The sequence below is a fragment of the Paramacrobiotus metropolitanus genome, unplaced genomic scaffold (genome assembly GCF_019649055.1).
Source record: "Paramacrobiotus metropolitanus isolate TYO unplaced genomic scaffold, Prichtersi_v1.0 Parri_scaffold0000008, whole genome shotgun sequence".
Classification (NCBI taxonomy): Eukaryota; Metazoa; Tardigrada; class Eutardigrada; order Parachela; family Macrobiotidae; genus Paramacrobiotus; species Paramacrobiotus metropolitanus.
The window spans coordinates 2,316,411-2,330,027 of NW_026570228.1; the positions used below are offsets into that span (position 1 = coordinate 2,316,411).

Below are 13,617 nucleotides of genomic sequence, written 5' to 3' on the forward strand. Positions count from 1 at the left end.
GCACAACCAAAGGGAATATTTCAGTTGTGTATATTTTGTTTTTGTGATTGTGCGAATACAAAGTTACTTACAATTGTCGTAATAGAATGAGGTTTTGTTTGAACTTCAAATTATCGTAGTTGAAAGTTGTACTTTAAAAAGATTATGAACCTAAAAATTTTCATGGCGCGTGGAATCATTTCTGACTTCTTAAATTTTATGGCTTATTCTTTTGTCGTTTTACCGCAGCGCTGTGTATCAGTGAAGTTAACACCTTACGTAATTTTTTTAAAATTTGAGATTAATGCTTTTACAAGCGCTGAAAACGCATTTCGAAGTGCGAACAAAATTGACAGGTTTCAAACCGCCCACAGCGGGTCAGAGAACAACGCCTAGTGCTGCAAAAATTACAAAATTACTGCAATGTGTAGATCACCAGAATACTATGAGTAGATAAGTAATCATTTGATAGAACCGGCAGAGATGCGAGTAGGCACTCCGTATCCCTGCTCGACATCGTACGGGTTAGTGGATTTGCGTCCATTGGGACTGAGTTTCTCTTCCCAGGTGCAGATGGTTTCTTCGGAATCCAGCATTTTTTTCATGCAGTATATTGGCGCAAAAATGGCCACCAGTAATAAATCTTCCACTTTTTGGTTGAACTGATAATGTGGTCGCAAATGGCGATGACACACCACACACAAATAAACGGGACAGGCGACTACAGCCACACAGAGAGTGATGGGCAGCACCACCAGCCACAGCAACATCAGCCAGGTTACTTGCAGCCATGTTGTGGTTAAGGACATCCGCCACTAGTGGAATACCACGCATTTGATCTTCGACGTTGCTTATATTTTACCATTCATGTTAATCAGCACTTTCCCTTAGTTTACTGTCTGTTAGTTCGTTTCTCAACACTGGGATGAAAGCGTATAAATAGAAGCATTGACGGACACCGCGATCTCCGAAAAGCTAAAGCAACAATGCTTTCTTGACCTTATAATTCAACGTGCTCGAGCATCGACAAATAAGCAGCAGTACGAGTACTGCTTTTGTAAGTTTGTCCACAAATGCGTGACGCATTCAAAACGAATATTTTTATGTTAAGTACTAAAAACAAAGGTATCGTTTGCAAAGATTTTAATTTCACGTGCTTGACATCAGTTTATTAGGTGCTTCGGCAAATATATAGTAGCGTCGATAAAGGTAAATTATAGTAAAATTGGTTAATACATTTCAGGCAGTATCAAATTACGGATTATGTAAATAGTTTTACGGGTATATCATATTATCTGGTTCTTACATACGGTAATTGTTACTTACTTACTGTAATTCTTGCAGAGTCGACTGTATCGCTCTGGCGAGCCGAATAACGCACAGCACGTTTTGTTGCCATGACCTTGCCGCATATATTTAGGTCCTTTGATGCACTCGTCAGTGTTTAGAACTGCTAAAAAACGTTGTTAGCTCGAGGCTTTGTTCAAGCTTTAAGCGCGTTACAGTAAAAAAGTGTCTTCGTATAGCAAATTATTTGAAAAATAACTAGACCACACCGCATAAAGTGGCTGATTGATTTTTTTGTACGTAGTTTTTCTGTACGTACTAATAAACGGCTGCATAAAGCCGCTAATAATGAATCTACAGCTGATGTTATTGTTTATTGTAGCTTTCGTAGATAACGATATAGGTACACTAGAAGTATGTAAATTTGTTTTGTGTAACGTACCACATTTGCGGATTCAGAATGTTCCTGATCGAGTGCAATCATAAAGCGCGCATCAAAACAATTTTATGTGTTTATTCCATACACATAGTCTGTTTATACTATTACAGGATCTACTGTACTGTATGTACGCCTGCGGCTTTACCAATTTTTAAAAAATAAATACTAAATAGTGTTGTGTTTTGGAGTGGTTTCAGAGTGACGCAGCATCCCTAGTTCTACAACGGTGAACATCTGACCGGAACTTGAGTCTGTCTAACATGGCACTGGGACTGTTCCCGAACCAGCCCTTTGTTCAAACGGCGGATTGTTAACGCGCGCGGTTCGTCAATAATAATGTTTATCCTGTGTAAATATAAGTACCGTTACACTGTACCTGCATGCAGTGTGTAGCAATCATACGAGTATATAATACTATATTACTGTACGTTGTGACTCTGCATAGCCTGCAGAAAATTTTTCCATCAATTTGAAAGTGTCTCCGCATTATAATTCTTTATTGGTTTGCAAACAATAATTTTCCGTGACTTTGCACCCTGTATTCGTAGCAATGATACACAGAACGGCGTGATCCGGTCATTAATTTCAAAGAAAACCCCTGTTTAGGCCCCGCGGTGCAGAATGTGTCACACTGTCACGTTTATGCAAATTTGATAACAAATATATATGATTAAGCAACCTGGCCAATATTCTGTAATGCTGTTATCATAATTATACAATATGTATTGTATATCTATATGTATTTTGCATTTGACCTGCGGTGTGTGGTCTCGTGTGGGACAAAATGCCGCAATTTTAATACCTTCGTTGTACCCTCGCACAACAAAGAAAATGTCAACCTTTTGGTTGGTGGTATCGCGTTACGTTTCACATGGAATGTATTGGTGGTAATGGATATGTTCATAGCGTACGTGGTGATCAAATTAATAAGTAATAGTGACCGCACCGGGACATCGTGTGGCAAAAATTAAGTTATGAACTTGTAGAAAATTTTAAACTGCAGTTCTGTCTAGACGTCGGCAAATTATGCATTAAATTGTATGTTACGAAATTCTCTCCGAGTATACGAATAACTCGTATCTTTGCAGAGAACGAACTACCGTACACTGTGCTAGATCTACCGTACACTTACAGAACCAAAACCAGCGTATCATTCTATTCTCTCGCATCTGTGCAATGCACTGCAATTTTATGTCGTGTCTCTTTGCTTTTGTGAATTGTGATACGCCATTACGGGAATTAAATTATCGAAGGTTTTTTAGTGAAGACTTTCTAGATTTTTACTTTCATAAAGTTAAAGCGCTATCAGGAATTATGTAGTTCCTTTGAAACCTGAGGTTTTCGTTTAATCTTTTGTTTTCTTGCACATTTTGTCTAAATAAATCAGTCTAATTTTCTTAATTACTGAGCTGTACGGTGCACAGTGCGACTTTTAAAGCTTAAGTACAGACCGATCTGCGGACACGATGTATTTCCTTCCCATTTCCCCACATAACTCTCACCACACTGACACGGGCACTTACGGGTTTCTTCTTGCAGAATTCTCCTTACTCCACCTGCCATTGCCCCATCCCACATTATCCCTCCCTCCATCCGATCAGCATGATCATCGACCCGATTGACAGCATCCATGGCTGCCTCACCAACTGAACCCGCGCGCGATCAACTCACCACGCTGCAGCGCCAACTGGACCGTGAGAAGCGCTACAACGCCGATCTCATCCGCGAAAACGATGAGCTCAAAGCCGAGTTGGCGCGCTACCGCAGCGCACCCACGTCGAAGACGGACGCCGCGACCCAAACGGGTCTTGACGCGGAAATCAGCACCTCCAGTGCTGTAGTAGCGGGGGAGAGTGAGTGGACCGCGCACGCGGTGGAGCAGGGGGAGAGTGTGGCCAGCTCGGTGAAGGCCTTCCTCTCCGCCAAACATTCCGAGATTGAACGGAAGGATTTCGTGTTTAATGAAGGCCTGGGCATGTACTACAACGCCACGAATGGGATGATGTTCGATGGGAAACGCTACTTGTATTATGATTATGCGAAGAATGTTTATCTTTACTATGATGAGCAGTCCGGAGAATATAAGGAGGATCCTAGTCGGAATGGGAAAACCCAGCCTAGTCGCAGTATGTCTGCAGTATTTTATAGCGCATTTCGCGTATATTCGACATTTTCCTCATTAAGCATTTTGTTTTAATTTCGGGAAGACCGTTATTGATTTCGTCCCTGATTTTCAGTTATACATATCTGTTTATTTTTTTCGAATTCGTGCTTCACCTAATACAGCGAATGTCGCTCAATTTATTTAATAAATACTTTATATTCTTTACCTAAACAATTTTTTGTGGAAAAAAGTGCATTATTTTCTTCGTTGGTCTTTTCTTTAAACATTTAAGATATTGTATTTCAGTTTTTTACCGCCCTGTTATTGCAGTCTTCATTCTGTAAATCTTTGTGCATGATTTCCTAGGGGTTTCATATTTATTTCGAAATAGAGTTATTCATTTTTATTGATCACCGCGCTCTCATTGCTAATTGTTTTCCGCTCACTAAGGACTTTTGCTTGGACATTTCTGTTAGGAAACTTGTAGTGAGATGTAATTGTTGAAATAGTTGACTCACGATGGCAAATTGCGACGACTTCTGGTTTTGTTCTAGAGCGCAAGCTACCGCGTGATATGAGTGTCGTATCCGATTCCAGTTCGGAAGAAGAGGAAGGCGAAGTGGTGGAAGATGGCGTGAAAGACACGGATTCGGACATTTGCGCCCCGTGCATTCGCATCGTTGTCTTCCGCTCCAACATCCTGACCCCGGGTGATCTCTCCATTGCCACCTGCGATCGGACGTTCTCCATTGGTCGCGACAGTAAACGGGAGCTGGTGCTGAACGAGGACGCCGTCAGCAAGTATCACGCTCTGATCTCCTTCGACATGGAAACTGGTTGCTACAGTGTGCAGGATTACGGCAGTCAAAATGGAACACAGGTCAACGGGACGCGCTTGTCGGCGTCCAAAGTAGTCAGCGAGAAGCGGACGCTGGAGCATCTGGATGTGCTGATCATTGGATCGACGTCGCTGGTGTGCCACATTCATGACAAGGATGAGACATGTGATCATTGCGAACCGGGTATTGCACGGGAATTACTGCAGAATGTCCAGCCGCAGAAGAGTGAAGTAGTGGAAAACATTATCAGTCGTGTGACGGAAAACACGCTAAAAGATTTACATCGGCAGGTAAGATGGTAATCGCTTGCGTTATATATGATCATCGCTGCAGCGATTGTATGGTGCGTCGGGAGGATTGTTCTTAATTTCATAATGGGGATCACAATTATTCACAGGAAAGATTTTTGTTCTAATTATCTAACGTTAATTACGAATGTGTAGTTTAACTAATTTTGCAGTGCTATCAGTTATACACGAGACATGGCTGTAGTGAACGCTCATCAATAACCAGTTGTTTTAAGCATTTTTTAGTAGAATTCAGTTATGTTTTTTATTCACCAGATCCTGCAGTTGTGGCAGTTGTTACCGAATTGATATTTTTTAGTATCGAAATAATTTACTAGTGAATGTGTCGGGAGGTAATTTCCTTCTTACCACAGCGGCTTTTTTTAAACTTCATGATATTTTGTAGCAAATCGTACAAATTAAACGAAAGTATGGACTGCAAAAAGATCACTACATCTCATCCTCCTCCTGCTCCAGTTCGGGCACCTCCGCATCCACCGATTACGTTGATCGGTCCCGGGTGCGTCGTGCTGTCGTGGGCAGCGATCATCCGTCCCTGGAACGTCCCACCGTCGAGGCCTCAGTGCATGTGCCTATCCCTACCGAGAATAAGGGTTACCAGATGCTCAGCAAGATGGGCTGGCAGGATGGTGAAGGGTTGAATAGCTCACGGAATACCGACAGTATTACACAACCGCTGGCACCGCAGATCCGACTGAATGAGACGGCGGGTCTGGGTGCGGAACTGCCGTCGGAATCTCTGTCGATGTCGGATGTTACACAGCGTCAGAAGAAGGAGAAATGGGCCAAAGCGGCCAAACGGTATCAGGGATTACCAACGGTGAATGTGCCCGAAAAGGTTGCTGCCATTCTCCCAGGTAAATCCTGATATTCCTGTTTTTTTCCGCTGTTTTGAACTACTTATTGTGTAATATTAATTTTTGAATTAACGCTTGTGTATATATATTAGTTTGTGAGTGATTTCCTACCTTTTATTCTGTTGCTTTTACCATATTATTTCCTGAAATTTCTGGCTCTGTAATTTAATACTTTGTTATTTATTACGAGTAAAATTATGTTACACTGGGAAGACTTTTCATTATGTTTAGTGGTAGTCTGAGTTTCTGCAAGATTGTTGAAGTACGTGAGCATGCCAGTAAATTAGTTTTTATTTTTTGAAATTTGATCGAAAAGGAAGCTGTTGGAATTGGAACTGAGAGTGTGTTTATTTCAGGAGCGGCGCGCAGCGGTAATATTGCGTGGGTGCGCGGAGAGACGATGAATGTAGACCCGGAAGCTACAGAAATAAATGGCAACACCGAGGCTTCTCCGGCGAAATCGACGGACAAGAAAATTTATTTTTTCTGATTGTACAGTCCTTACAAATGTCAGTGATTTTTTATAAATAACGACTTTTACACAAAGACACAGAGGGTAGGTTTCTTTCTGCCTTTTTTTGTTAACATTCGAATTTTATTGTTGGTATATTACGTCGATGATGATAGAGAGCTTTTTATGTTTTTATTCGCATGGATGTGTATCACACTGCCCTGCGATACGCTCCATTAACTCTGAAAACATTTTTGTAAGGAAGAAGAAAATGGGTTCTTTCATTTGTCTTCATCCTCACTGCTGAAGCTGATGCTTGTATTGCGGCTGAAATTGGAGTTTTCATCAAAACCATGTCCACCGCCGCCGCCACGTCCGTCGCCGTATTTGTTTTTATGGATAGTCTTGGTGACGACTAAATTGGTTTTCTCAGTGGGTTGCTGCGATTCACGTTTACGCTGCTGCTGCTGACGGGATCCGTGACTGGGATGGAGAAATTGTAGGAGGAAATTGATTTGCGGAATTTCGTTGATAATCGATAGGCATAACAGCTGCAAAGGACATGCGATAATTGGCCTTTAGAGACACGTACACATCATGTTAGAACAATCGTTTCATGCAAGAAATTATTGACTCTATTACACCCTCGGCTGGAGTGCGACTGCAAATAAATGAAACACGAAGGGTAGGTAAAAATAAACTTCAAACAAGGGTGTTAAAAAATAAAGTGTAAGATGATTGAGTAACCAGTGAAAGATGTTTCCCTGTTTTGAGCCAGGAAATCGTTTCATCTGCAGCTGAATAACTTGACAAAGGACAAGGGCCTCTCTTCCATAGTTATCCGCTTACTTTCATAATAATTATTATGAAAATATGTGTATGTCCATTGATGCTTTGCATAATAAAACAAAATAAAAGCTACGCGGCAACACGAGAAAATTTACTTTCCTTTAATGCCGCTTCGGTACTACTCGTAATAAACTTTCTGTCGTATTGTAGAATTTACTAATATTGTATTACGTACCGTAAAGCACAGTCCAAAGAATAAATAAACTGCAACAATAGCAACAGAATATAACGGTGGATATGTGTTCTGTCATACAATGTCTGCAATTCTGCACCGCCTTTTTAGAATAACATTAGGAGTATTTGCGTTTTACCGGCGCGGGAGAAATCTGGAATACTTGTACTGCTGTAAATATATATAGTAACGGCACTGCCGCTTTGTATTTGTCTATACTTCTGCTTTACAGCATATATACTTTTACTCGTATGCGTAAAAGTATCAAGACTTTTCGAATACTAATTGGATACTGATTGATTGGTAGCTCTGGGCTGCAGTTCTTAATAATGTATCCTACTCCTTACTCAAAACGGCGATTTTATAAAATGCTTCCTTTTCGGGATTCTGTATGCGTGACGCCGGAAGAACGTCAACCACACCTGCAATGACATTCTTGTTAATGCCACAAAAATTCAAAGAAAACGCATGATTAGCCGGGTACAATATTTTCTGCGCGTACGTAAGCAAGACAAGTAAAAGGTTACGCCTTTTACATGACTTCCTTCCTATTATACCGTAACACAGCATTTGGGAACGATAATTTGTCGGTCAGAAAACAGATGTGCGTAATTGAAAACGGTTAACGGAAATAAATTCAATGTAAGTATAACTTACCGATTGTCGTTACCGACATATAGCTATAATAACTGCAAAGCAAATCTCTGGTCAATACTGTTTACAACGATCGTAAAAATATTTTCACTTACAAGGAATCTAAAAACGACCATTCTGGCTCCATCATGGAAAACACAGCAGCTGGGAGAAAAAATACAAATAGCACACATGTTGCCTGTAAAAATATCAATACAGCAAAATTAATATCCCGAAATGCGGATCACAGTACTGCTACTCTGCTAGTAATGTATTCAATCGGCAATAACTTGTTGCATGTATTTTCGAATTATTGTAACTTTGATACTCGATGTACAATATAAAAGATATTGCTAACTTTATTTACCTAATATATGTTTGGAGCATGCAATGTATTTTACGTACCGTTATTAGCGCAGCATGCAGGGTTCGAATATGTATTGGACGGTATAGATGACCTATAAGAAACAGCAGCATAAAGAACTGAAAAACAAAAATTTGTGTACACCCGCTATGTTAATTTTTATTAAACACTACTGTACGGCTTTACCATACCTAATTTGGTATTCAAGTATTCCAAAAAATGGCTGGTCCATTCCATTAACTTCTCGGTAATGGCTTTGAGCAGGACCAATGTGAAGGGTACACCCAGTGTACAATAACTACACCGGAAATGGATTGTTTAACTAGGGTTATTTATCACGGCGCGCGGTTTTTCATTATAAATATTCTGTAGTCAATCCCTTCAAGTTCAAACATACACATATCATTTACCAAATTGCAAAGGCTTTGGATCCATATGATAACGGTGGAACCTGACCGTATCCTGTTATAAAGGGGAAATCTGAGTTGCGTGAACATATGCGGTGCCATATATGTGTATATGGACTGCACACCTGCTAATTACGTCATTAATCACAAGTCACGGTTGTTAAGTATAAGTACAGATATCCGGTACGGCATGGGTTACCATTTGACATATGCAAACGAAATCCCGGCTGACAGGAGCAGCTGGGATACTTGACACGTTTTACGGGGCAACGACTAAATATGCGTAAACTATCTGTATGTAAGCGGTCTATCGGGACAGGATGGGCAGTTATAGGAGCAGTTGTGGACCGTGCAACAAATATTATTATGGCCGGGTTAATTTACTGCCACGCTTAAACTTAAATTAAAGCGGTGACTGACCTTAGCGACTTAGCCATATGTAGATTATTGACGTCAAGGACGCTAACTTCTTTAACTGGTTTTACTTAAAAGTTCCATTTTTCCCTAATTCTGCTTTTCGTTCATAAACCAAGTTTTCCATAATTAATGGCTTGAGGCATTAAAATGCGGGATATTATATATTATTATGCATGGCATAATTTCGACGATTCTGCATACTATAGTACTTTGTAATTGTAGTCGACGTATTACAGCAATATACTGCCATACGAAAGAATACTCGAATGTATTCGCGAATTTCAAGCAGCCTGGTAATATTGTTTAATGATTTCACATATTTGTCAATTAAAAACGAAAGAAGATCTCGATTGGTATAGAATGTGACTGCGTACCTATAGTTGTCAGCAACGTCGACGAAAAAAACAGCCAGGTTGCAAAATTCGGCCGGGTGACGTTATTATGACCGTAAATGCCAAATACTTCGGAAACGTAGGCGTTCAGCGCATCTTCTGCAAATAAAATTATGATGGATTTATCGAATTTTAGAGAAGCTAAGAGTACACACAGGACACCGCTATTTAAAAACCGTACAGCGTTATAGTAATAATACCTGATCTGGCAAAGTAGTTCTGTTTTAATATAACAGAACAAAACGGTAATTCTTATGTTAACGTTTAACATACTTTATTATGTCAAAATTGACATACCAGTTATGCTGTTGTCATTAATTAAATTATCTCACGACTACAGGCTCTGTACGGTGATTAAATAATCCTATAACACGCAATTTATATAGCCGGTATATATAATCTGCCCCTAACAATAAGGCAATAAGCAAATTTTTTGGTTTCTCGCTGGAATGGTGTATTTTTGGTTTTGTTAAAACGTTGGCCTGTATATTCTACCGTATCGTCAGTCACCAGAATTTCAAACCCGAATTTCCCCATTTCTCTTCAAATTAATGCAGGGCAACCGTAAAAGTGTTAGGTGCTGTGTTTCTTATTAAATCAACTGCACTGGTAAGAGAAATCCCCCACTCGAACAGGGATCGAAAACTGCCGCGTTGCGATTTCCCTACGGCAGAGTTCTCACAGCATCCGCCCACACTTGCCAGTCATTCTAACATGGACTTCCGGCTAACGGATTGTTGATTTCTGCTGAAAATGGTTGAAAATAAATGCACTGTGCTTGTTAGAACTGACTAGAGCTTCCGCCAGCGGAACACGTACACCTCCGCATTTTATACCGATGCGCCGCAAACAATGGCCGCTTATACATATTTAAGCTGAATTCTTTTTGTTGTGAAATAATTAATTTAATCAGATTGATATATATCAGCATATGAACTTTAACCCAGATTTTCGATTCCAAACTGCGTCCGTAGAAAATTTTGGTTAATAATCGTTTATGTTAAATGGAGAAAATCTTAGTGGAACTGTTAAAAAATGTTTGCTCTTTTTTATCTTGTTAAGCCGTCCGTTAATGTTAAGTTTATAGTTATTTTAGTAGCTCTGTTAAGAGAGGGATTATAATTTTTTTTTATTTTTGCATATTTTTCTGGCTGAACTAAATGCATTGATGATTGTATTATATGCCAGTATTTACAGATCATGATTTGCAATGTTCAGGCTATTTAGAAAATGTGGCACATGCCGTTATATACGCTTGACGACGCGACACCCGGAATATTCCAACTCATTATTGATTTCGCATTAGTAATGCTAACTTTTATCAAGCAATTAATCCACTCTGGAGCCCCTCGAATGGATTTCGGGCTTCATGGATCGGCGTTGACGCCGGTCGTGCGCCGACGCACTGGAATGTGCTCGCAAGTACGCAGGCATGTTGGACGTATTCTCCATCAACTAAGCCGATGGTCGCCGCGTCAGTCAGTCAGGCTCACGGTTGGGCGACAAAAAGGGCAGAAAAGCCGCATTGTAATGCACAATTAAAAGTTGGTAAAAAAGCCGAATCGACAATGTAACTGCTACCGGCATTATCCAGCCGGGTGCTCTTGTTGGATGGCTTCCGGTTGATGCTGTGGCCCGAGTGCGCGGAAAGCTTTGGACATATACATAATGTGGGAATGCGTAAAAAAGTAAAAGCTGTCCCGAATATATTAGGTCGCAATAAGCGCATGTATACTGCATAGTGCATAGTACGTATTGTACATCTGTACCACTTTCCCATGTAAATTATTCATTTAATACTTAAAGTGACGACGATTTTTTTCCCGCAGAGATTCTTCCATATGTCATCCACCACAACACTCTGCCAACCTACTCAGCAATTGAATTTGATTTCATTAACATGAAGGATGGGAGAAAAACGGTGTCGATGCAGTGGCTGCTGTTGTACTTTGTATATTGTATAGCACTGTTATCGACCTCCTGTTAACGTTGCAGTTTGGCTGATCTGCTTTCGTATTTACACATACTTTGCTCCTCCAATACATACAGCTAAACACCTCAACATACGATCTTTTCACATTTCCAGATTACTTACTGTCAACATTTGGATAATCCTGTAGAAAATTGTTCTTCTCCTCTTCTAACCTGCAAAAAAATTTGGCATATCTCTTTTAGGTCCACAGAAGCGGATTTCAACTTCGAATATGCATATTATGTCCGTTTAAATGTTAGTAATCAGCATCATTATTCTCTTCGAAAATTTTTTGATATATTTGTTACAATTTCTTGCGACCTAAGTTTAAAAAATTATTCCCAGTAAAATGATCAAAAACATTCATTATATGAATATGCGACCACACGAAAAACCTTCCGTTTTTCTAGCTAAATGTTTATATAATAATGACGAGTACAGTTCGATTGTTGTATTATGAACAATCGATTATCAATAATGAATAAACTGAACAGTGAATATCTTTCCAGGTTTTTTTATTTTGTCTTTATCAAGTATGCAATTATCCGTTCTCCACTTTCATCGAGTAATTGACAGTTGCAACTTTCAAATATCGCAATTTATGCAAAAGACGAAAGAAAGAGCATGTTGAGAATAGCCATCCCGAATATACTAGACTGCATTTAGCTTGTACTGTAGAGAATTAAAAACCTTGTTACTTACGTATACTGTTATTGACCAAGCAAAATTGTTTTATTGGTACTAAATTTCCACTTTGTGAGCTGGCTATTTTGCAAGTCAAAAGCACACACATACGCCGGCGCTGTATTATTTATTTACGCAAATGCAAATGTAAATAGCTTTGGATGCAATTTATCGTATGGATGTGTGTAAACCGCAATGATCGTGTATGTTATCCCGGTTTTCAATAGGCTGGTGAAATCGGGTTTTTCTCTACGCAGCATACGAGTATATACGAGAGTATCTACACATACCGTCTCTCCCGTTCATGAACAGCCGGCATCTCAATAGCATCGAAGATTGATGAGCCAACCAGAAGATAAACAATGTAGGCCGTAAAAATTCCCACATAACGGGTGATACTCGATGTCATGAACTTCTCCAATCCGTCCATGATGTATTATCCCCCCGAACGCAACGACAGTGCCCGGCGCGTTGCAAGTACAGAAAATAACGGGCCGCGCGTGCAACCCACGGCTGGCAATTATTAACGCGCACGAAAAGGTCAAACGGAAATGAGCCGATGCCGACGGAAGTTGTGAAGATGATGGAAGCGTTCACTGGATGGTATAATTATCCACGGATGACACTAATCCAGGTGCATTTTTTTCGTGTAGAAAAAAAGCCTTACAGGATAGCCGGTGAAAAACGCGACATCTTCCTGTTGTATAGCTCGATATCAAATTCCAACGGTGGAATTGTCGGCCGATGCAACCACACACAAAACGCTTTTGACCACCGCGTGCTCCCTCTCGGTCCTCAATATCCGAATCGTGTTTCCATATTTTTCCACTTGACTAAATGAAGGATGGTGAATGACGGGAATTGGGAGCACGAGATTGGAGCCGACGTCGCACGGCGGCGGGATATATGTACGGAGTCAATGCTCAAGTGCAAATATGATTATAGGAGACAATATATATGACAGCGCCCGCACCGCACACATATAACATACACCACGTCAACCGGTTAAGCGGTGGATAATTAACACCGGTTTGGGGTAGAGGAGATTTATCCCCGGGAACAACACACCGGCAAACCCCTGTCAGAATGTATTTCCTCGGGATAATTTAGTGTGTGTGCGCCGGGTTGGAAAGTGAGTATATCCCCACTGATGAAACCTTTAACCCAACCAGCATAATATAACTACCGCACGCCCGGAAGACATGTACACAACATTGGCCGGCTTGAATATATACTGCAAAAACTCCAGCCAGCACCGTTGTACTATTCCGCCGTCAACGCTTAAACGCTCCTGTTTTCGGTGTATGTGTCCCGTTGAATACATTTTCCCGGGGAACACGATTTTCTCCGTGTGTGTGCTGGACTGAAGATTGCCGTGGAATTATATCGATTACTGTGCGTTGGAGCTTACGTATTGATCGGCGCATGTACAATATTATACTTTACAGTACAATATATACGCT

General features: G+C 40.4%; 2 protein-coding genes across 5 annotated transcripts; one reads left to right on the forward strand and one right to left on the reverse strand.

The window, feature by feature from the left end:
• The first annotated feature begins 911 nt into the window (after positions 1 to 911).
• LOC129582535 (angiogenic factor with G patch and FHA domains 1-like) lies at positions 912 to 6,665 on the forward strand. 4 transcript variants are annotated; one of them, XM_055474044.1, is made up of 6 exons: positions 912 to 1,036; positions 1,903 to 2,027; positions 3,245 to 3,831; positions 4,364 to 4,938; positions 5,342 to 5,813; positions 6,170 to 6,665. In XM_055474044.1, the coding sequence occupies exons 3-6, from the start codon at positions 3,336 to 3,338 to the stop codon at positions 6,301 to 6,303; spliced, it is 1,677 nt and encodes a 558-aa protein (XP_055330019.1). In that variant the 5' UTR covers positions 912 to 1,036; positions 1,903 to 2,027; positions 3,245 to 3,335; the 3' UTR covers positions 6,304 to 6,665. The 4 variants fall into 4 exon arrangements, with proteins under 4 accessions (XP_055330019.1, XP_055330017.1, XP_055330020.1 ...); XM_055474042.1 differs by lacking the exons at positions 912 to 1,036; positions 1,903 to 2,027 and adding an exon at positions 2,878 to 3,173; XM_055474045.1 differs by lacking the exons at positions 912 to 1,036; positions 1,903 to 2,027 and adding an exon at positions 2,878 to 3,148.
• Positions 6,207 to 13,448, reverse strand: LOC129582536 (potassium channel subfamily K member 6-like). The gene is made up of 11 exons (XM_055474047.1): positions 12,445 to 13,448; positions 11,594 to 11,643; positions 9,481 to 9,597; positions 8,693 to 8,744; positions 8,474 to 8,580; positions 8,324 to 8,376; positions 8,035 to 8,117; positions 7,943 to 7,974; positions 7,633 to 7,707; positions 7,289 to 7,317; positions 6,207 to 6,815 (listed from the first exon to the last, which is right to left on the reverse strand). Exons 1-11 carry the CDS (start codon positions 12,582 to 12,584, stop codon positions 6,546 to 6,548), a joined length of 1,008 nt encoding a protein of 335 aa, XP_055330022.1. The 5' UTR covers positions 12,585 to 13,448; the 3' UTR covers positions 6,207 to 6,545.
• Between the last annotated feature and the right edge of the window lie 169 nt (positions 13,449 to 13,617).